Source organism: Stigmatopora nigra, chromosome 17 (assembly GCF_051989575.1).
Source record: "Stigmatopora nigra isolate UIUO_SnigA chromosome 17, RoL_Snig_1.1, whole genome shotgun sequence".
In the NCBI taxonomy this organism is placed as follows: Eukaryota; Metazoa; Chordata; class Actinopteri; order Syngnathiformes; family Syngnathidae; genus Stigmatopora; species Stigmatopora nigra.
This window is the reverse complement of record NC_135524.1, coordinates 1,830,051-1,849,771: the sequence shown is the minus strand read 5'-3', so window position 1 is coordinate 1,849,771 and position 19,721 is coordinate 1,830,051. Positions and strand designations below refer to the sequence as shown.

Here is a 19,721-nt window from a genome sequence, read left to right as displayed (position 1 = left end):
GTGCGATGTTTTCATCATAAGAGTTTGCTTCCTGTCACAACACAACTCAAAACGTAGATAATTGTGCTATCAATTTAAACGTACACAAGAATTAGAAACCAAAATCACATATTTTTTAAAAACTACCCATTAGACAGTTTTAAAAGAAAAAAAATACAAAACTAGCGCAGCATTGACGCACGGATGACTTTCGTTTTATTTTAGCAAGAAAACATGGCAAAAAAGAACATAGAAAAACATGGCTTCAACATAAACAACGCTAGTCCCTAGCAAATGGATTTGTGAATACGTGGTTGAGCCGGTGTCATTTTGTTTCTAATAAATAACCGAATTGTTGTCGGTCGGTGTTTGGTTTCCGTTTAAAACGTAGGAACGGAAGGAACCCCCGTTAGAAATAGTCTGCGGCTTTCCGCCTCTTGGGAAGCTGCAGCAGATTGTCCGTAAGCGACGCCACGTCGGGCGTCTTGGCTTTATCGGGGGTGGGCGTGCCCGAGGGCGTACCGGCAGCGCTGCCGAAGGGCGACTTGCAACCGCCGGCGCGATGGGACGGCGACGGCGTGTAGCTGGCCCGAAGAGCTTTGTCCGTGTACTTACTGGATGTACGATTTACCAGGCGTTGCAACGCCGGCGTCAATGCCGGGCTCAGGCCTTTGGGAGTCAGGCTGTGCAAAAGAAAAAAAAAGTCATAAATATTATCCACGATGCCAAAACATGGCGTCTGTCTATGGTCTGTGGGCGTCCGTTTTACCTGGCCAGGTTCTCGGTGACTTTCCTCAAGGCTTCCTGTTTTTTAGCTCGATTTTTGGCGGCGGCTTCGTTGGCCATCTTCAAACCCAGTCGCTCCCGTCTCCCCGGTTCAGGAATCTGACAGAAAACATGTATGAATGTGGCGCCTTTAAAAAAACTAAATAAATAACTTGCTACCTTAAAGGAGGGGCCGTGGTTCCTCTCGGCGTACGGCGTGTCGGATCCGTCCAAACGGAACGGCGTGCCCTCGATTTCTCCCCACGTCATTAGCGGCGATTCGGCCACACCTGAGAGCAAAAATGGTGACGATGACATCGCGGCTACTTTGAGTGGAACAAGTGGCTGGCTCACTCACCAGGGGCGGGAGATGGCGTCCTTTCAAAGCCGTAACCGTTGACCGTGGGGGAATCGTGCGGGATCAACTCTTTGCCATCCGGTCCAACTTTACCCTGTTTGAACTGTATCGCCAAGTACATTTATTTAGTTCCTTGTACATTCATATTTGCCAAACAAAGTGCTTTTGAGCTTTTATATTGGCTGTGAATACACTCCTCGGAGTTTGAATCATCTCAATTTAATGGCACATTTTACCTGTGCGTTGAGTGCTGCCGCTTGCTGAATCTGGCTCTTGTTAAGCGCTTTGCTGAAGGGGTCACCGATGAAGCGCGTGTTCTTGTGAAGCACCTCGCGGGGTTTCTTGAAGATGGCCTCGTCGTCTTTGACACCTGACAGCAAAGGAGAATTAAGAGAAGGGCCACGTTGGAAGGCGCTTTCCAGCCTTTGTCTTTCTTACCTTCAGGGTAGTACATCAAGGCATTCTTGGCTTTGTATTCCCACGTTTCCAGGCCGGCTTTGACGCACTGCAAGGCGGCCTTCTCGGCGTCTGGAAGGGCCAGGTTGGCCTGGTGACGCTGTGGAGGAAAATCAAAATAGGGTCAAAAGGGTAACCCAGTATGGAGATTAGCGCCGTCGACAAACCTCTCTGAACTCGGCTTCGGCCTCGTACAACCAGGCATGCTTCATCTTCTCCTTGTCTTCGGCCAGATCCATGATCTGCTCGAAGGACGAGTTGTCCTCGCTGGTGTTTTTGGCCAGGAAACGATCCAGCGATGGCAGCTCCTTCTCCTCACTTTTGTCACCCGCCACGCTATCTACAAAGACCCCGCCCAGGGGGTAAACATCAATCATCTGGCCAGACGCCACCTGTTATAACAGACTTACCGGCATCGCCGCCTCTGTTGGAAATGGACGGTGAACCGGCCCGGCCCAAAGGGGTCTCAAAGCTGGCGGGGGTCACATCTATAATACCAGCGGGGAAAATAGTCACTGAGCTGTCCAAATGCTTGAAGACGGTGCCGTCTTACTCACATGGCGCCGAGGACCGCGGTGTGGTTTTGAACTTCCCATAGCGGATGGAGATCTCTCTCATGCGTTCCAGGTCGCCGCTCTCCTCCGCATCCAGGTAGTCCTTCTGAGCCTGCAGTTTAGTCACGTCCGGGAAGAAGTCTCTCTGGATGATTTTCTCCAAGCTCTGTTCAAAAAAAGTTACATTTTCAAGGGACAACTAGTAAACACAATTATCCCATATTGGTTATACAACAAATATCAATTTCTCGTACACTAATTATTCGTCGGTTTATTGTACATAAATAATACTTTGGTAGTCTAAAAATTAAAAAAAAAAACACTTGAGGCGAGTATGTTTACATGGAGCTTCTGAACGAGCGCGCATGACACCACGTAATGCACGACGTTTGATGCTAACTTACCTCAATGTAATCCTCCTCATTGAGGACATTTTTATGTGGCTTTCCCGGCTCAGCGTCCGCTGGCTGCGAACTGACGACTTCGACAGCGAGGGTGGCGGGCACCAGAGTCCCGGACAGGGCTCTCCTGACACTGGCGCTTCCGTCCATGGCGCTGCCGCCGTCAAGCTCCAAGCGGCTATGCTAACTTATTCCCTTAACGGCTCTCCAAACGTTATCTAAACTTGACACAATTGTATAAGGTGGTTGTTTAAAAGACTGCTTCGCTCTCCGCTCTATCAGTTTTGAGCGAAAACAAGGGAGGCTAATGTCGCTAGCACAACGAGCTCGTCTATTTCAGTCTCCAAAACACAACTCATCCGGAAGTTGTCTAGTTCTTTTTTCCGGTGTGATTTGAAACTCGACTGCCGACAAGTGGACTGGAATGGAATGGCACTGGTCGTTTGTTTGGATGAGGTCTGCAGTAGTATAGGTTCAACATTATGGGGTTAAATCAAAACCAAATGTATTCAATGCAAAACTTTAAAGTTTGTTCTTGATTTACAAAAAAAAAGTCATTTTTCCATGGTAAACGAGAGTCGTCTCTGGCGCCTCCACTTGGCTCTGCGGTTTTTAAACCAAACCTATAAAAACAGAAAAAAATATATATATAATACAAGTAGACAGGGAAGGGCGAAGATGGACGGACGGACCTCCACCCTTTCTTCTCTCAGGCGAGTTTTTTGCGCCAGTTTTTCCCGAGCGTTGACATCCGGGTAGTGGTTCTGCAGGAAGAGTTCTTCCAGGGCATCCAACTGTTCCTCGGTGAAGATAGTCCGGTGCCGTCGGGTCCTCCTGGGCTTATGGGCCGGCACCCCCGCATGCACTTCTTGTACGTCGTCTTCTCGAAGACGGTGCTCCGACATCCAAGCCCAACCTATATTTTTAACACCATGGATGGAGGCATTAAAAGGAGAAATTAAATCTAGAATTCTAGCCGTCTAGATTTCAGTTTGGTTTCAAATCATGTCACAAAAGCTTGCCAAAGTCTTACTTTGATTTGAACACCATCTTACAAAAAAATCTTACCTGGACTTGAACGCTCCGTCGTTCCGCCACCACAAAAACAACAGCAGCAACAACAGCAACCACGCCAAGACCAAACAGACCCCTGCTCCGGCACCCCCGAGGTCCTCAAAATGTCTTCAATGGCGAAGGGGAACTTTTGACCATCCATGTCGACATCCACTTCCAGACTGCGCTACTAAACCTGCAAGATGTTGACTTATTTCATATAAAAGCTTTAACACCTCCCCCTTTTTCTCCCCCCAGACATAAAAGCGGCTAATCTGGATCTAGTTTTTTTGTGAAAAGGTTAATCTCACCTTCATTCCTTTTTCATCAGATTTTGCCTGCATAAAATGAGATGTGGAAAAGCGCCAAAGATCCTCATTGTTAGCGGGTTTAGAGAGAAAATCTCAGTATTAGGAAGACGGATTAAAAAGGGGGTGCAAAAAAATTCACTTCTTCGGAGGAGAGATGGAAAATGACCATGGAGTGGTCCGGTGACCAGTTCATGAGGATTTTTGGAGCCGATTCCATGGCGGGGGGTGCATTTCCACAACGTTAACGCGTACGTCTAAGCTCCCCTGGCGCTAACAATTGAAAGCCGATAACAATAAACATCCCATCCCGCCGATTTAATAGCTGGTTTGATGATATCTTGGCTCATTGTGTTCACGGCTCACATTTCATTACCAGGGATTAACGCTGTCAAAACACGCGCTTTGGGTTTGGTGGCGGCTTTTGTTGGAATCCCCCAAAAAAAGGATTGTTACCTGTGAACATAAAGTATTGAAGAAAATGACTGCATTTTGCATTCGTCCACAGATAAAATTGCATGAAAAAGCCAAGGTTAATATAGAAAGGAGTACATTTAGGGTAGAAAGCATATTTGTTTTAAGGGCTTAAAGTCAAACAGGCAATAAAGTTCCCTTAATTTGACTCGAGGAAAAAAAGGGGGAAAACTTACCGAGCTAATGTCTTAGCGCCTTGTAGCTTGGCTGTTTTGCTGCAAAATGAACTGGAGCGTTCCATGAAGAACATCAAGATATTAAGGCATCATGAATAAAGTTGAAGTCATTCAAAATGTCAAACTCAATTCCTCCATTTTAATCATAGATTTGAAAATGTGACAAATTTTGCCTACAGTTGAGGGAGGACGCAAACAATAATTGTCCACAAACGACTTAAAAATGATGGATTTTTATTGTGGAAATGAACCCTAAACCATCAATGTCGAGTGGAAAGCTCATTTTTTTCAAAAAAATGCTCCATTTTATATCTTTTCACAAAATTGAAAGTGTTATTTGTCCAAATTATTACCCACTAAAGTGTTGATTAACTTACAGGCTGCCATTGACGGCAATAGACGTGCAACCCAATCTAAAATGGATTGATTGCACATCCCTGGCGATATATACATATCTTTTTTTTTGCAATCCCAAAAATATAAGCACTAGAACTGATTGCAAAAAATGTAATTTAGTCTCATCTCCAGTCTCTCTCTGTTTGAATACCGTTCATTTGAATGGAAAACAAAAACGTCTTAGCTGTAATGGCTTCTTCGTCCAACAAACGTCGGCACCCTTCACGCTATGAGGAGCCAAAAGAGGACGATCAGCGCCACAGAGAGGAAGAGTCGCGACAGGAACTGTTCATCCATGTGCTGAGGGGTCCCTGGAGCCGCTGTGTGGGGGACAAGGGGGGTCTTGGATGAATGTTACCGTTACCAAAACGTAACTAGATTAAATTTAGACCAATTGTATGGTGATATTGTCCCAATTTTTGCTAAAGCGGCAAGTTTCTAGTCTAAATATTCTGCCCAGTGTAATACAACATGATTTTTTTTGGCAGCTTTAGTGCTATCACGCTCAATTTGTGGAGTACCTGGAGGAGGTCTTCCGTCGTTGATGTTAAAGACGGTGGCGAAAATACCAAAAGGGAAGGCGCCGATTCCAAAGGACATTTGAAAACCTCCATCCCCAAATCCGAATCCTTGGAAGCCCTGCCAAAATGCCAAATATGATCAATACCAAGGTTTTTGCAATCTTTGAAAAGATAATTATTATTGTTTTGTTCAAACTTACCCCACGGTTTTCTGGCTCTGGTCTTTGTCCTTGTGGTCGTGGGGGTGTTTTTTCTCTTTAATAAAAAAACAAGAGAAGCTGGTTGGACTAAGGTCAAGTGTCAACATGACCTGGTTGCGTTTGCCTGGTACCTGGGGTCCCACTGACCGGTACTTCCACGCCCATACAAGGGGATGACTTTGTCCCTGCTGATGCCAGCTTTGCACACAGGGCACACCTGTCTGCTGGGTCTCGTCTCCAACCACTGGACCAAAGATTCAAAAAGTAGGGATTACAAATTGGAATATTGATCCATCATATTTTCATGAGTCACGTGTCTTACCTGGTGTAAACAAGGCCAGCTAATGGGAAAAGGTAATTGTAAACAAAACAAAAAACATAAGATTAGTAACCAATATGATCTCATACAAGTGCACTGTTCACACCACTTCTTATAAAAATGGATTCGACATGTCTGTTAACAAACATTAGTATCAAATTCAGGGTAATTTCTTACCAGAAGAGGTGCCCACAAAGGCTAATGACGGCATCCTTGGCGGTGTCCAAACAAATGTTACACTCAAACGTGCTGTCTTGGTTGCCACCTTCGGCCGAAGTGGAGCTGCTGGATCCGGGACTTGCGTTCTCGGAAGCGGCGGCGGATCCTCCGGCTGCGCCCGAGGCCGGTGAAGGAGGACGAGCTGGAGTCGCGGTGGCCATTTCAAACTATAGCCTAACCTAATAACAAACCCAACGAGTCACAAGTCGCGCATGAAGACGAAGGCTGGAAAATTGTTTGCTACTTTAGCGTCGAGAATGCGCGACGACACAGCTGTTAGCTTGTTAGCGTGATGCTAAACTAAAAGCTAAATTCGGCGGCGTTGGACTTATTAGTCATTTTTTGTGACCTGAACACGCTCAAGTACTTCAAATGTGCCCTTTTAATCAAAAGTCTAAAGAATTGTTAGTCAGACTGCTCGAAGTGAACTTGACGTCCTTCTCCCGGAAATAACAACAACAAAAATAAAGAAATATTTTGTATCACTGTCTACTAACACCTTCCAATTAGTGTACACACCGCCACCTTGCGTCAGGAGGCCGATTCGAAATTCAATTTAGATCGACTAAAGTAAACAAACAGCATTCTAAAAAAACGACACCGAGTTGGACTATCAGGGCAAAGAAAGAAAGATTATGATATTAATTCAAGTCATTGAATTAGTACCAGACAATGTTGTACTATCATTACGAGATAAGTGACGTATCAGAGTGGCCCTGACTACCGTCAAAAGTGAGCTAAAATAGGTTCCAGCACCCCCTCTGCCCTCCTTTGTTAATTCTATGAGTTATGAGTAGTCATTATGCATAAGATCACCTCTTAACGTCAGCTTCAACAGAAACAGCAATAGACGTTTTCTGACACAAGATGGCCGCCAGCGACTCTCTCCGCCTTTAGCATTTCCTAGACAATATTTGCATTCCCCGCCCCTTGTTGTGACGCGTATGTGAGCAGACCCACTATAAATAAGGGCAGTGGTGTTTATAAGTGCGTCATAACCCTGTGGCGTTAACAGTACTTATAAATACTATTTTTTTTCTGTAGTATTCAGCACTTAGAATGGCGGCCATTATGGCCAATAAGTGCTTCAGTCCTTTAGCTTTACTCACCCGGAGGCTCTCTCTTCCAGAGTTCTTTGCCCAGTGTTGTTATCACCAGAAGGTAGGATGCTCCTTATTCCTTAATGAATATTAAAATTGCCCTACGTAACAGCTACATGGTTCCAATAAGACATGATGAGGTACCTGTAAAACAAAATTAAGTTAAACGAGTGGGGGTAAAAAAAATGGTTAAACCTGTTGCTGGATTGTCAAATGTGAAAGTAAAACCATCTCAATAACTTTCACAATGACTCAAATGTTGTCGATTATTTGTTGTATTAATAATAATGATAACAATATTATGATAGCTTCAAACTTTTCATAACATTGCATTGGTCACAGTGACTTGGCGAAAACTTAAAGGGAGGGTGGGGGCTGGTTGTCAAGGGGAGTTGACACAGGCGTTGCTATGGCAGCGAATGATATCCTGTGCTAATAAATTGACTCCATCCTGCAGAAATACTCACACTGTAGAAACATCTTTTCATGCTTCAGGTGGTGGATCACTACGAGAACCCGAGGAACGTGGGCACCTTGGACAAAAACTCCAAGAAGGTCGGCACCGGTCTGGTGGGCGCTCCGGCCTGTGGAGACGTCATGAAGCTTCAGGTTTCTGGATAAGCAAAAAAAAAAAAAAATATTCCACAATTACCGGTCACTTGAGTAAACATGGCTCCTCCTCCTAGATCGAAGTGGACGAGGACGGGAAGATCCGTGACGCCCGCTTTAAGACGTTCGGCTGCGGTTCGGCCATCGCCTCCAGCTCTCTGGCCACCGAGTGGGTGAAAGGCAAATCTGTGAGTCTGGCGTGGCGTCCTGAGGCGAGAGACGGCGTTCTGGCTTTTGCTTTCCCATTCCAGGTGGACGAAGCCCTGGCCATCAAGAACACGGACATTGCCAAAGAGCTGTGCCTGCCGCCCGTCAAACTTCACTGCTCCAGTACGTTCCCGTTGTCGCTAGTTGGCTAGCATTGATTTGCATCAGAATGTTTCGAGTCTAAAAACATTTTCTACTGCAATAACTTAAGCATTCCTTTCTAGTGCTGGCCGAGGACGCCATCAAGGCGGCTTTGGCCGACTATCGACTCAAGCAGCAAGACGAGGGGCCGGTGGCGGCCCAGTACGCCAACTGATGTCACTTCCGTGGTGTATCCTCCATCCTGTATACCCGTTCCAGCACGCTTAGCCTGTCACGCAACGCACAATGTGACCTGTAACAATTCTGTAAGCATGTAACCCACTTGATGATGTCAGCACGCTTACAGCAGTTATGTATTCTGTAGTGTCAATAATTTAAAAGATCCTTAATAAAAGCACTCAAAAGAGTTGACAAATATATCTGTCTATTGTAAATGACGACTTAGCTTTTCTGGTGCTTGTAAATGATCAAAAACTTCAGAGTTGATCATTTTTTATTACCATTGGATTGCCGTCTTAGAGTTTGTGGATTAGTAGACAGACGAGTCTGTCCTTAACTCATTTACTGGCAATTGGCATTTCATGGTGTCCAATCACAATCACACAGCATCTCCCAGTCCCAACAGATTGGACATCAACTGTTGAGCATTCGTTCAAACTGGTTGGACAGGCTGTAAATATTGAGTTTTCAGGCACAGAAGGCGGCCATTTCTTGGGAGTCCCTGTGGAAAAAGAAAGCCAATAGTCACGGGTGATAAAACGGCGGGCTTTGGGGAAAAATAGGAAAAGTCTGCCAGTCCCGGCCTGCTAGAAGGCCGTCTTCTCCCCGGCGATGAGTTGCAGAGTGGCCTGGTCGTTGTGAAGATGCAACGAAGAAGGGCGCAGATTCCCGCCTCGGGGCTCCCGGCAACTCCGCTCCCCAACGGTCTTTGGGGGCGTGGCCTCGCCAACCTTGCTCTCCGTCGTCCCGCCGGGCGTCTTCAAGCTCTGAGCCGCCCTCAATATGTCCACCTGGAGCTGCTTGTTGGAATCCACGGAATCGCCCTCCAGATGCCCCGCCCCCGTCGCCGCCACCGGCAGACGGTCTGGGACTTGGCGGAATCCGGCGCTCCCGCCCTTCTTGTCCCTGCCGTCCACGTACATCTTGGCGGGGTAGGACGACGGATAGTAGGCCACGGCTCGACGGCGGCGCGTCAGGTAGAGGGCGCCGCAGAAGGCCAACGCCACCACGATCAGCAGGCAGGCCGCCAAGAGGATGAGCAAGGCGTGTTCCCGCAGGAAGTCGGCCACACGGCCCGGGAAGTCAGAGTCGGCGAGGGGGTCCGGCTGGGCGCTGGCTTCGGGTGGGTGGCTCAAACGGGGATCCATTTCCTGGCGGGATCTAGAAAGCCAAAGAGTAGTTAGCAGTCTGGTGCCATCCCTCCTTCTTCTTCTCCCACGGCTTTGGTTTTAAAGGCGACATCGCGGACAGAAAAGCCATGATGTCACGACATCGCCAAAAGCAAAGAGCGGCCGTCCAATGGGATGCCTTCGAGGGACGTCTTAGCGGCTTGGCCAAAATCAAGGTGGCATGTCAGCAAGAAGCATGGCCCTTTGTTTTCTTTTTGTATTTTTCCTTAAAATTCACCTTTTACATTAGGATACTTCTGCTTGGAATAATAAAAGGCTGTGGCTTTAAATGAAGACCCATATTTCATCCATTATGGCTTTCAAAAGGTATTGTTATTTCAGTTTTGCTTGAATGTAGCCAAGAGTATTTAACTGGGATAGGGTCCAGCACCCCTCACAAGCCTAGTAAGGATTAAGCAGGATCCCAAAATAAGGTTAAAAGCAAGTCAATTTTAGGCCAATCAGCAAAACACATGCATTTTTTTAAACATATTTTTCCCCTAAAAAGGCCTCTTCTACAGCAGTCAAAACGCGCCACTGTGCATTTTCCCCCAATTCTGTGTTCAGCGAAACTTTATCTGGCTGTGGGGGGATGCTGTAAATACGTACGTACGTACTTCTGTCTGTGTCTGACTGACGGACATGTGAACATTAAAGTCAAAAGCAAAATGGTGAGTACTCACCAGGTCGGAAGTCTCCCCCAGTCGGTCCTAAGTCCAATAGAAAAGTGCTTCTCCACATGTGCGCTTTTGCCAGTCTGGAATGGAGTGGAATGAAGTGGAATAGAGTGGAAGCGTCCCAAACTTTTCTTCTGGTCCTCCCGCCTCCTTCTTCTCTTGGGGAAAGAACTCCAAACCCCCCCCTCTACCCCTATCCGGTCTACACAGATTGTTCTTGTTAGTCAGGCAGCAGTTGACTTTGTGAGGCTGAGGTGGAGGTACAAGGATGGGGGGATGGAGGGAGGTTTTGTGTTGTTTTTTTTGGGGGGGGGGGGTGTACAGATGTGAGTATTAACTCATGGGTTGCCATTGACACAGTGATTGATTCCCAGTTCAATTTTTGTTTGGAATTGATAGAACTATTTCTATACAGGATTTGTTTAGGCTATTTACATGGAATATTTTTTTTTACTTTAGAATTTAAGCCACATTTCCACAGTTTAATGATCATTTTGTGATCATTATTTTTCAATTTGAATGCTGTTGCCTTTTAAAAAAAACTCTGGTCTATAAAAATCCAATAGTAAATGCAGGTCAGACAGATAGTAAGTAGACTAATGCAGGAAGAGGTTAATGTTTCCTGTGTGGTGGTGGCCTGCCTACAAAAGGGGGGGTGGAAAAAATAAAATAATAAATAAAATGAGTAGAACGGAGAAAGGGGGGGGGGACATGACTGGAAACAATGCAGCCTGATGTCTTTCACACATTTGACACACTATATATGGTCATCGGCGAGAACTTCAATTAAAGCTGCTATTTCTATACCCTGAAGCTATTTTAGAAGGCAAAGTTTGAATACTATGCTTCCATTTCAGAAAGAAAAACCTTCAAATGGCTTCTATTTTCACTTAAATATGTGTAATACAACTAAAACATATTTAATAAACGGCATAAAAAAGAAAAAGTTTGAAGAGCTCAGCCTTGGGTGGACCCATAGAAGGAAGCTTGTGGACCTCAGGTGGCACTAGTGCCGCACTTTGGGAAACACTGTAATCATAAAAATAGGAGTTATATAGGTCTGGCAGAAAAAAACACAAAATAAAGATAGGGAAAGAAATTTCTGGAGGGAGTAAAATATGGGCAAATTAGGATTAAGAAAATGTTGCGCTTTCCGTCCCACCGGACTCAAACCCAAGTTTTGCCTAAACAAAACGCTCGCTGTCCTGAAGAAAGCTGCTCAGGGTGAGATTGTCGGCGATGTCGTCGTCGCTGTCCAAGACGCCGTGGATGGCCGGGAAGGAGGCGGCGTAGAAGGGCTGGCTCCGCCTACCGCCGCCAACCCCGGACTTCCTCTCCGGCATCAGAGCCGACATGAACGTCATCTCCGTCTGCTCCGGGGAACTCTGGACTCGGTACTTTCGCCCGGAGCGTTGGATGCACAGGACCACGGTGGACATCAGGAAGGTGGCGGCCAGGCCGGCCAGGCACGCTATGGCCGCCAGGCAGGCAAAGTGGCGGGGGGGACGCGGTCTTGAGGTCGGGGGCGTCTTCCAGGGCGAACACGGGCCGGGCGTGGGAACGGGAGCAGTCATCCTCGGAGACTCTGTCGTGTCCGAAACTGTGGAAATGGAGCTCGCAATAGCCCGGGTTGCCAGATCTGTCATCTTGATGGAAGAGCTCGGGGGTCTAGAGGAGGTCTCTTGGGCGAAACCCACGCCAGTGCTGAAAGACATCCTCTCGGTGGTCTTTGAATACGGAGGAGCGTCGTGCCCGACAAAGCTGGATGTCGACCCTTGGGGAGGTTCCGGAGTGGAGCTTCGACCCCTGACGGTTAAAGATGGCGTTCCGGGTGTGATGGTCATTGGAAGAGCACTTTGGCTGGCGGTGGAGTTGGGGATAGAGCCAGATGGTCCAGGGGGAGTGGGGCTCGAACCCCAAGTGGAAAGATCCAGAGAAGTGGCACCTGGAGGTCGGCTTGGAGTGGCAAATGAAGTAGAATGTGCTTGACTTCCTGAAATGGAGCTGATAATTGGCGGATGGCGGCTGGACAGATCTAAGTGAGCGGTGACTGGCATTTTAGCTGTGTTTTCTTTTTCCAGCAGGATTAGAGAAGGTCCCAAAGTGCTCTTTGATGCTTCGGAAGACTTTGCTGGTTGAGAGAATGAGAGAGCCTCTGGTTTTAGGGTCAGCCCGGGACTTCCAGGAGTCGGGAGAGTCCTTCCAATGAGCAAAAGGGGTGTTTGAGCGTGGATTTGGACCCGGACTGTGGCTGAAATATGCGGCCTCTTGCTTGGTGGACTTCCTGTCAGAGCCAGATGGCGAGATGATCTACTTACATCAGTGACGTTCGCTCTGGTTTCCGGAGTCAACCTGGTTTGCGTTTCTACACTTGCCGAGACTAGCAAAGCGCTGGAAAGCAAAATGGAGAGCCAAGCCAATGGCAGCCCGTTTGTGCAGTCACCCGTCATCTGAAACAAAAAGACAGAACACTTTTTTCCTGCACTGTCACCGTGACAAAATACTTTTGACCAACGCCCACTTGGCGCCACATCATTTCCTAAGCATCAATGAATCAAAAAGTCAAAACAAACATTTAAGGTGACTTACTCTATGGCCTACAACACCATAAAGTCTGTTCTATTAACCATGAACAAGCGCTGAATCCATTTTGTGTGGAAAAAAAGTGTCTTACCTCGACTGTCCGACAAAATCTGGCGTTCACGTCATGTCGCTTTGGAAGCCCAATAGAAACAGGAAATGTTTCACGCTCGAGCAACACACAGAAAAAGCTGGTGAGGCGCCCTACTTTGCAAGGAGGAAGTCAGAAAGAAACGTTAAGGGTGGCCAAAAGCGTCTCTGGTGGTTTCCGCCGAGGAAAACCGCAAAAAGAGGGTGCCGCGATGAAAAAAGCCTCATGGCCGTCTCCTCCATTTTGCATCTGTGAATCAACTGAGAAAATTAGGGGTAGAAAACAAACATGGTTGCCATTTTCTGAGTGTAAAATCTTTATTGTGTGCACAGAAGTGGTGGTGGTGGTGGCGCAAAAAAACACAAGTTGGGCTTTTTCTTGCTTCCCCTAAACTTCTCCAAAAGGGCGCCATTTGTTTCTTGTTTGTTTTTTTGACGGTCATTTTGAAAACCCTCCACAGTGACAAGCAGCACCAACCACTACAATTTGCACGACATTTTACAGCGGATATATGCGAGCCAAGAAACCCCCACCCTCCCCCAAATCTCCATCTAAAATATTCCACCTGGAATGTGTGAACAAGGGGACAGAAAATGTAACGCTTGTGCATGAAACTGCACGCCAATAACACGCAACGCAATATTTGGCAACACATAAGATGGCGAGAAGAAATACTGACTTTGGGAAGGCAAAAGGTCACAGATTAAAAAAAAAACTGTGTCAAAAGTGTGGAGAAGAAAAAAAAAGAAGAAGAGGGGAACGTGTGGGCCGAGGGAGGAAAAAGTTTGTGGTGGAATGTCGGCCTGAAGAAGAAGAAGAAGAGGAGGGTGTTTTTGGGCGGGGCTTACATGGCAACCTTGGCGACCTGCTCTTCCAATCGGGCGATGCGGCGGTCCTGGAGGATGACGCGGTCCCGAAGAGATTTGAACTCTCGCAGAACCTCTTCCAGTTTGTCCTCCATTTTCTGCTGAGACAGAAGGAAGGAAATGTGTGGCAAAAATTGGCTCAAAAAATGTTTTTCTGGCAAATAAAAGGCAAAAGTTAGTAAACACTGACCGTGGGCGTCTGAGCGGGGGCCGAGGACGAAAGGTTCTTGTGGACGTTGGGGGCGTTTTCCGGTTTGGTGGCGGTGGCCGTGGTGCTGGCGGCGGTGGTTGTTTTGTTCTCCAGCGCATTGGCCTTGACCACTTTGAGCTCTCGGCTCTTGGTGGGTAGGTATCCGTCCTTGAGCGAGACCAGCAGGGGGCCGCCGTTCTTGCCGCCGAACCACTCGTCCGCCTCCAGGGCGGGGTCGGGCCCGGCCGTGTCCGGGTACAGGTCGTCCTGAAACAGGTCCGACTGCAAAAGAAAAGTTTGTTTGTGTGGGTGATGGACATCTTTCACATTAATAATAGCTGGACTTTATTTGCCCTGCCAAATCATGCACAATTCTCCATATTTATTCCTTTTACTTGATGGAAATAAATACTAGAATGACTCTAGCTTACCTTTCGTGGGACTGTCATGATGATTGGCTCACATTTTCTTTCCTGTAATTTGTAGAACCTGCCAAAAAAGGGCTTAATTCATTTAGATGGATGGACGAAACCAAGAATATTGAGGCAGGTTAATCCGTACCTGGCAATTTCGCACTTGTTGACGTCCAGTCCACGCTTGGGCATGTAGCCCATCCCCCTCTGCGGCTCCTTGGTGGTGAAGGTGTTGAGGTAGTGGACGTACGGCGCCTCGTCCGTGATCTCAAAGTAGCGAATGCTGCTGTCGCCCTGAGCCGGCAGAAGCGGGAATTGAGCCAGATCCCTGGGAGGCGGGGCCGCGCTGGCTCACCTTTCCGCACAGGTACACGATGTTGGTGTCCGGGTCGAAGAACGGCAGCAAGACTCCGTTGCTGGAGTCCATCTCCTGGACGCAGATGGGCTCGTCCATGTTGTCCTGGCCGCAAAAGAGAACCAAGATTTTTTTTTTGGTTGCGCCCCCCGGTGGAGCGGAGGAGAACGAGCGGACGATTTCCCCTTACGGATTTCCACAAGGCTAGCTGACGTTCGCTCATGCGGCTGAATCCGGTGGTGAAGATCTTTCCGTCCGCCAGGAAGATGGCCCTCATTGGCCGAGCTCCCTCGTGGGCTTTGTCCTTCTCCTAAAAAAAAAAAAGGGAAGAGCGCAATGGTCAGCATTAGTGGATGACGACCACTCTTGGGAACAATTGTTTACATTAGAAACTAACTGGATAGTGCTATTGAAAATATCCCGCTTACCGCCACAATCTTCTTCTTACGGGGATCCACCACGCGGACTTTTTTGTCCTTGCAGGCGGTGCACAGCAAGCTGCCGTTGCGGCTCCAGCTGACGCTGAAGATCACGTCGGGGTGCATGTCGTCCAGGGTGATGGCGGCCTCGCCCGTGCCCACGTTCCAGATGATCACCTGGTTGTCACACCCTAAGACAGACAGCAAATTCCACATTTGATTCTAACCATAATCAATTAGTGTCCTTCACAAACATACCGGCACTGAGCAGAACGTTCCGAGCGGTGGGGTGCCAAGCCACGATGCCCACCCTTTTGGAGTGACCTTCCAGAACCACCACCGCCTCCGAGAGGGGAGAGTCCAAACCGTTTTCGGGGATCTGCCAAACCTGGAAGCCACACCAAAAAAGCTCAGCGCAGGCTGAAATTTTGCAGGAAAAAAAAGCATGGCGCCCCCTTACCATGACGGTGCAGTCCTCCGAGCCGCTGGCTATGACCAGATCATTGTGAGGGCACCAGTCGATGTCCAGTACGGGACCCGTGTGGCCGCATACTGTCGGGAACACCTTGTCGATGCGGCCAGTCTACGGAAAAGCAGATTTACCATCACTAATGACCACAAAAGACGTTTAGTCGTGAATGACGAGGCCCATTAATTCCGAGTAACGATAGGGGAAAAATTATGGAGGCAGAAAGTTGACGTCGCCCGTCCGCCATGGAGGGGATCGCGTGTCGGTGTAATGGAACACCAGACAGAAAACGATCGATCGTGTACGTTTTTCATGTTCCTCTAAACTTTGTCGACAATGAACAAATGGGGTCAAGGCTAACCTTGTGCAACGGCAGGACCAGGAAGGCTCCGCCCCCGCTGGCCTCGATGATGATGGCGACAAACTTGGGGTTGACGGCGCAGAAGGAGCTGTCCCACGTGACCCTTGACACGCGGATGTCATCGTAGCACTGGTCGTTCCTCAACGCCTGGCCGAAGACGTGGCGGAACTTGCTCTGTCGCACAACTCGCCGCAACATTTCTGCCAAAAAAGGAAAAAAAATATGTAATTATAATGCATTTCAACAAAACATTGAAAACAGCATATCAATTTCTTTAAAAAATAGTCTTTCAAACCCAAGGATGAAAATGCCACATGCAGCTCTGGAGCCAAAGGTTGGAAATGTATACATGTCATTGATATCCACATTTGTCAGACAAGGGCTGCATTGAATTAAAGTGGCTCTTTGAATACCGCTGAAGGTCATTTACTACCGTTTTGGGGCAATTTTCCGACAAAGGCAACCAACATCTGCCTAAAACAATGGTGCTGGATAGCGGCTAACGTTACCCACCCCACTATTTTCCACGCTATTTTAACCCACTTTGGATGCCTCGTTGGGAAGCCACAAGCACATGTGGTCATGTAAAACACGCATTTATGTATTTAACCGAATTAAAGTCAAACTGGGGGCTTTTATGAACGAAATATGATGGATAGCCATCCTAGCTAACATGGTCGAGTAGCTCATTGAAAGAGGGTCGAATCGAGAGGATGTCTGAATGAAAAAAAATCCAGATGCTTGGCCAAAATGACGTGTTCTTTGAACTGATGACTAAATATTACGGCGGAGGCGTGTTTGGTAGCGTAACGGTGAACCGCTTGGCTCCAGTCCGGTCCGCTCGGGCGGCCGGCAGCTGGTGCTTGGTGGACCGGTTTGGTTTGGAGCAGCATCGGGGAGGAGGAAAAAACACTTGGTTGCATATGTAAAGCGACTTTGGATAGCATAAACATTTAAAAAGACGCTATGGATAATTCAGTGTCTTGTACTTTTACAAATAAAACCTGCGCGACATTTTTTTTGCCCTCGTCAGCCGCCCCTGGCGTCGGCATCTGGCGAGCTAGCATTAGCCTAGCTCAGTCGCGATGGACCACCGCCAGCTGACGCAAGTGCAGATATTTGCACGCACCCAACCCAGCCTACGAGCTAACGGATGCTGCGGAACAGCCTTCAAAAGCTCCTCGGCGCAGTCGACAAAGAAAGGGGAGAAAAAAGACCTCACTCTTTACTCGCCTTACCTCCGAAATCGATGCAATTCTTTCCCGAGGACAATCAATCACGACACATGAATGTGTGGAGTTTTTAGGCGCGCCCTTATCCTGCAGGACGTTGCTCCAAGTATCCCCCCAGCCCACAAAAAAAGCTTCAAATACGCCTTGAATGTTCCCTCTTTTTGGCTGGACGGCCTCTCGTGTGTCAGAATGGCGTATGTGAATTCCGCATCGCCTTCGTCCTCATCACCTGCGGTGAACAATCGCCTGTTCTTTTGCCCCTAAAGAAGCACCGTTATTACATTCAATGGGGCTTGGCGATGGGCTACTACACATGCGCAGAAAGAAGCGCTGGATGCCACGAATGTGTGAATGGAGCCGGTGAGGGTGGGTGGGTGGGTGGGGGCGGGAGGATGAGTGAGGATGGAGAGGGGGAGGGCGGATGGGGGGTCTTGCATGGAAAAAAAGATGGACGTTAACTCTGCTTTTTCAATAGACCTACTGCCAATTTGCTCTGGGAGATGGAGCTTGTCAATCAAGTATTGTTGCGCTTTTCAATCCGGGGTTCCACATAAGCAAAAATGTTGACATTTTTGATAAGCAACATTAGTCTGAATTAGGATGTTATAGGCCAAGAAAGCAGGAGGAGAAGATGTTAACATACCTTTCTTTGGAGGCGGGTTACTCTCTTGGGGCCGCTCTTTGGACTTCTTGGGGACGTCAAAAGCCGTCTTCATCTGGGCCACTTTGATGCTGCTGCTCTGCTCAACCACTCCGGTTTGGATTTTAGGCTCTTCTGGTCTTAGCCATTCCAGACTTCTTCTCTTCATGGTGTCTTTGACCAGTTTGGACACGGGTTTGTAGGAATCGCAGTGATCTTCGGAGTCGCTATCCAGTCTGCGGTTGTCTCGCGGCTCGGTCCTTTCGAGTAGCCGCTCTCGTATGGGAGGTTGTTGGGTGTTCTGGTCTAACTGGACTTCCGGGACAAAAGGATTCAGGGGTTTCTTTGGCGGTGGTGGTGATATTTTTCTAAAGCGATTGCGTCTTTCTAGGAAGACCCTCCTCTGCAACATGTCCAAATCGCCTGGATTTTCCTCTGGAGACAACTGCGCCACTCGGGAGCAGTAGTCAAAGTCCACCAAGTGGTCGTGGTCCGAGCGCTCCGTCCACGGGCCTTCCGGAGGACCCAGGTCCACGGAGAGACGACGTCCCCGGGTACTCGACTCGTCCCACCACGGGCACATGTCCTGATTGGTGTTGCCGCTCCTCAAGAAGCCTTTGTGGATGTCCACCGTGTGTCTCCTCCTGGCTCTCTCCTCAGAACGGAGTTGATCTTTGGCTGTCCTCTCGCCGGACATCAACTGAGCTCTTTTCAGCCTGATGAAAGGGTTTTTGGGTTTTTTAGCAACCGGAGGAGGCGGTCCTTTCACTTTGGGCTTGTCTTCTGGCTCCAACGGCGCCGGTATGCTTGGGAATTCTTTTTCGGCCATGAGATGAGTTAAAGGCGGAGGGGTGACCACCGCCGAGAAGTGAAGGGGTCCGGGCTCCCGTTTCAGCTCTGCAAAACTCAACGGAATTTCGTGATCTTCCCATCTGGAATGAGCGGAATGGTATTGTTCCGGAGAACCAGGTCTCCGGGTCTGCTGGCTTCTTCTGGCCACGTCCTGGGCCCTCTTAGAGACGGTGGCAGCAAATCTGTCTTGACCTTCATCTGGAGTTTTTTCCAGTAAGTCTTGCTCTACAAACCTATCGTCCACCGCACGATGACTCCAATTCTCCGTCAGCTGACTCTTGGACGGTCTCGTAGCGATGTCCGTGCTGGAGCAGGCGGCGCTTTCCCCGTCAGACGACTCGGCATGTTGTTCTAAGTCCACCACGTCCTCTTCATTTAGAAGCTGGCGTCTATTTCCGGCGTCCGATCCATTTGGACTGGCCTCCATGACCCGGGCGCGCTTTACAACCTTCGTCTGAAACTCCAAAGTAGGTTTGGCCAGGCCACATTTTGAGTGGTCCGCCGTACCAAAGCGGCGGCGACACACCCCCTCTCCACCCACCGTATCTTCTGGGCGAGTCAGACGGCCATCCCCGAGATCCAGACACCCGATTGGCCGCTCAGTATGGGGCTCCGCAGGCCTTCCGGTGGGCTCCGATTGGAGGGCGCCTGCCTCGTTCTCCCCACCCTGTGGCGACTGGTCGTCGTTGTCTTGCATCTTGTCCACCTTCTGACCCATGGTCTCTCAGCCCTGTTTGGCAATCACAAACAAAAACATGGTCCACGCAGGTATTAATAGCACGCGGTGTAACGAGGGGGTGACGTCGCCGCCTATCTTGAATGCCCTCTCCTTCTATTTCCGTGTATTCTGTTAACCCCCCCACCCCGAAGGTCTTCAAATCTATCTCCTGCCATTCTGTGCGGCAGGCGGGAATGCGTCGACGGCTATAATTAGACGGCGGCGGCGGACGGGGGTCACAGCCGGCGAGTCGGGAGGCCAAGAAAAAGGACA

General features: G+C 48.5%; 7 protein-coding genes across 9 annotated transcripts; 1 reads left to right on the top strand and 6 right to left on the bottom strand.

Annotated features, from left to right (window-relative positions):
• Positions 1-172: 172 nt before the first annotated feature.
• On the bottom strand, positions 173-2,869 carry ess2 (ess-2 spliceosome associated protein). The gene is made up of 10 exons (XM_077738110.1): positions 2,517-2,869; positions 2,116-2,278; positions 1,969-2,046; positions 1,726-1,898; positions 1,541-1,658; positions 1,339-1,472; positions 1,103-1,205; positions 925-1,034; positions 749-864; positions 173-662 (listed from the first exon to the last, which is right to left on the bottom strand). Exons 1-10 carry the CDS (start codon positions 2,661-2,663, stop codon positions 389-391), a joined length of 1,416 nt encoding a protein of 471 aa, XP_077594236.1. The 5' UTR covers positions 2,664-2,869; the 3' UTR covers positions 173-388.
• Positions 2,870-2,988: 119 nt separating this feature from the next.
• LOC144211087 (visual system homeobox 2) lies at positions 2,989-4,438 on the bottom strand. The gene is made up of 4 exons (XM_077738111.1): positions 3,878-4,438; positions 3,582-3,762; positions 3,206-3,429; positions 2,989-3,136 (listed from the first exon to the last, which is right to left on the bottom strand). Exons 2-4 carry the CDS (start codon positions 3,727-3,729, stop codon positions 3,068-3,070), a joined length of 441 nt encoding a protein of 146 aa, XP_077594237.1. The 5' UTR covers positions 3,730-3,762; positions 3,878-4,438; the 3' UTR covers positions 2,989-3,067.
• Positions 4,439-4,741: 303 nt separating this feature from the next.
• Positions 4,742-7,107, bottom strand: rnf185 (ring finger protein 185). The gene is made up of 7 exons (XM_077736833.1): positions 6,996-7,107; positions 6,138-6,358; positions 5,964-5,982; positions 5,773-5,885; positions 5,642-5,696; positions 5,442-5,559; positions 4,742-5,240 (listed from the first exon to the last, which is right to left on the bottom strand). The coding sequence occupies exons 2-7, from the start codon at positions 6,338-6,340 to the stop codon at positions 5,143-5,145; spliced, it is 606 nt and encodes a 201-aa protein (XP_077592959.1). The 5' UTR covers positions 6,341-6,358; positions 6,996-7,107; the 3' UTR covers positions 4,742-5,142.
• Positions 7,108-7,124: 17 nt separating this feature from the next.
• On the top strand, positions 7,125-8,614 carry LOC144210264 (iron-sulfur cluster assembly scaffold protein IscU-like). The gene is made up of 5 exons (XM_077736835.1): positions 7,125-7,340; positions 7,775-7,888; positions 7,966-8,076; positions 8,140-8,218; positions 8,320-8,614. Exons 1-5 carry the CDS (start codon positions 7,239-7,241, stop codon positions 8,409-8,411), a joined length of 498 nt encoding a protein of 165 aa, XP_077592961.1. The 5' UTR covers positions 7,125-7,238; the 3' UTR covers positions 8,412-8,614.
• Positions 8,615-8,672: 58 nt separating this feature from the next.
• On the bottom strand, positions 8,673-9,645 carry tmem119b (transmembrane protein 119b). The gene has a single exon (XM_077736834.1). The coding sequence runs from the start codon at positions 9,562-9,564 to the stop codon at positions 9,004-9,006; it is 561 nt and encodes a 186-aa protein (XP_077592960.1). The 5' UTR covers positions 9,565-9,645; the 3' UTR covers positions 8,673-9,003.
• Positions 9,646-10,274: 629 nt separating this feature from the next.
• selplg (selectin P ligand) lies at positions 10,275-13,054 on the bottom strand. Its single transcript, XM_077736816.1, has 2 exons — positions 12,937-13,054; positions 10,275-12,712 (listed from the first exon to the last, which is right to left on the bottom strand). The coding sequence occupies exon 2, from the start codon at positions 12,710-12,712 to the stop codon at positions 11,447-11,449; it is 1,266 nt and encodes a 421-aa protein (XP_077592942.1). The 5' UTR covers positions 12,937-13,054; the 3' UTR covers positions 10,275-11,446.
• Positions 13,055-13,225: 171 nt separating this feature from the next.
• Positions 13,226-18,186, bottom strand: coro1cb (coronin, actin binding protein, 1Cb). 3 transcript variants are annotated; one of them, XM_077736811.1, is made up of 11 exons: positions 17,882-18,186; positions 16,007-16,206; positions 15,637-15,759; positions 15,435-15,564; positions 15,186-15,367; positions 14,948-15,067; positions 14,758-14,862; positions 14,551-14,696; positions 14,421-14,478; positions 13,990-14,271; positions 13,226-13,900 (listed from the first exon to the last, which is right to left on the bottom strand). In XM_077736811.1, exons 1-11 carry the CDS (start codon positions 18,045-18,047, stop codon positions 13,778-13,780), a joined length of 1,635 nt encoding a protein of 544 aa, XP_077592937.1. In that variant the 5' UTR covers positions 18,048-18,186; the 3' UTR covers positions 13,226-13,777. The 3 variants fall into 3 exon arrangements, with proteins under 3 accessions (XP_077592937.1, XP_077592938.1, XP_077592939.1); XM_077736812.1 differs by having other exon boundaries at positions 13,226-13,897; positions 17,882-18,178; XM_077736813.1 differs by lacking the exon at positions 17,882-18,186 and adding an exon at positions 17,245-17,568.
• Between the last annotated feature and the right edge of the window lie 1,535 nt (positions 18,187-19,721).

What these genes read in the sequence shown, in the direction of transcription:
- LOC144210264 (XM_077736835.1), top strand. Translation starts at nt 7,239, where the DNA reads ATGGCGGCCATTATGGCCAATAAGTGCTTCAGTCCTTTAGCTTTACTC. An exon ending in AGTGTTGTTATCACCAGAAG is followed by an intron (nt 7,341 to 7,774) that starts GTAGGATGCTCC and finishes TTCATGCTTCAG; the next exon opens with GTGGTGGATCACTACGAGAA. An exon ending in GAGACGTCATGAAGCTTCAG is followed by an intron (nt 7,889 to 7,965) that starts GTTTCTGGATAA and finishes TCCTCCTCCTAG; the next exon opens with ATCGAAGTGGACGAGGACGG.
- rnf185 (XM_077736833.1), bottom strand. Translation starts at nt 6,340, where the DNA reads ATGGCCACCGCGACTCCAGCTCGTCCTCCTTCACCGGCCTCGGGCGCA. An exon ending in ACCGGTCAGTGGGACCCCAG is followed by an intron (nt 5,697 to 5,772) that starts GTACCAGGCAAA and finishes TTTTTATTAAAG; the next exon opens with AGAAAAAACACCCCCACGAC. An exon ending in CAGAGCCAGAAAACCGTGGG is followed by an intron (nt 5,560 to 5,641) that starts GTAAGTTTGAAC and finishes GCATTTTGGCAG; the next exon opens with GGCTTCCAAGGATTCGGATT.
- tmem119b (XM_077736834.1), bottom strand. Translation starts at nt 9,564, where the DNA reads ATGGATCCCCGTTTGAGCCACCCACCCGAAGCCAGCGCCCAGCCGGAC.
- selplg (XM_077736816.1), bottom strand. Translation starts at nt 12,712, where the DNA reads ATGACGGGTGACTGCACAAACGGGCTGCCATTGGCTTGGCTCTCCATT.
- coro1cb (XM_077736811.1), bottom strand. Translation starts at nt 18,047, where the DNA reads ATGAAGAGAAGAAGTCTGGAATGGCTAAGACCAGAAGAGCCTAAAATC. An exon ending in AGCTAGCCTTGTGGAAATCC is followed by an intron (nt 14,863 to 14,947) that starts GTAAGGGGAAAT and finishes TTTTGCGGCCAG; the next exon opens with GACAACATGGACGAGCCCAT. An exon ending in AACAAGTGCGAAATTGCCAG is followed by an intron (nt 14,479 to 14,550) that starts GTACGGATTAAC and finishes CTTTTTTGGCAG; the next exon opens with GTTCTACAAATTACAGGAAA.
- LOC144211087 (XM_077738111.1), bottom strand. Translation starts at nt 3,729, where the DNA reads ATGGATGGTCAAAAGTTCCCCTTCGCCATTGAAGACATTTTGAGGACC. An exon ending in GACGGAGCGTTCAAGTCCAG is followed by an intron (nt 3,430 to 3,581) that starts GTAAGATTTTTT and finishes TTAAAAATATAG; the next exon opens with GTTGGGCTTGGATGTCGGAG. An exon ending in TGAGAGAAGAAAGGGTGGAG is followed by an intron (nt 3,137 to 3,205) that starts GTCCGTCCGTCC and finishes CTGTTTTTATAG; the next exon opens with GTTTGGTTTAAAAACCGCAG.
- ess2 (XM_077738110.1), bottom strand. Translation starts at nt 2,663, where the DNA reads ATGGACGGAAGCGCCAGTGTCAGGAGAGCCCTGTCCGGGACTCTGGTG. An exon ending in CCGAAGCCGAGTTCAGAGAG is followed by an intron (nt 1,659 to 1,725) that starts GTTTGTCGACGG and finishes TTTCCTCCACAG; the next exon opens with CGTCACCAGGCCAACCTGGC. An exon ending in GTCACCGAGAACCTGGCCAG is followed by an intron (nt 663 to 748) that starts GTAAAACGGACG and finishes TCTTTTGCACAG; the next exon opens with CCTGACTCCCAAAGGCCTGA.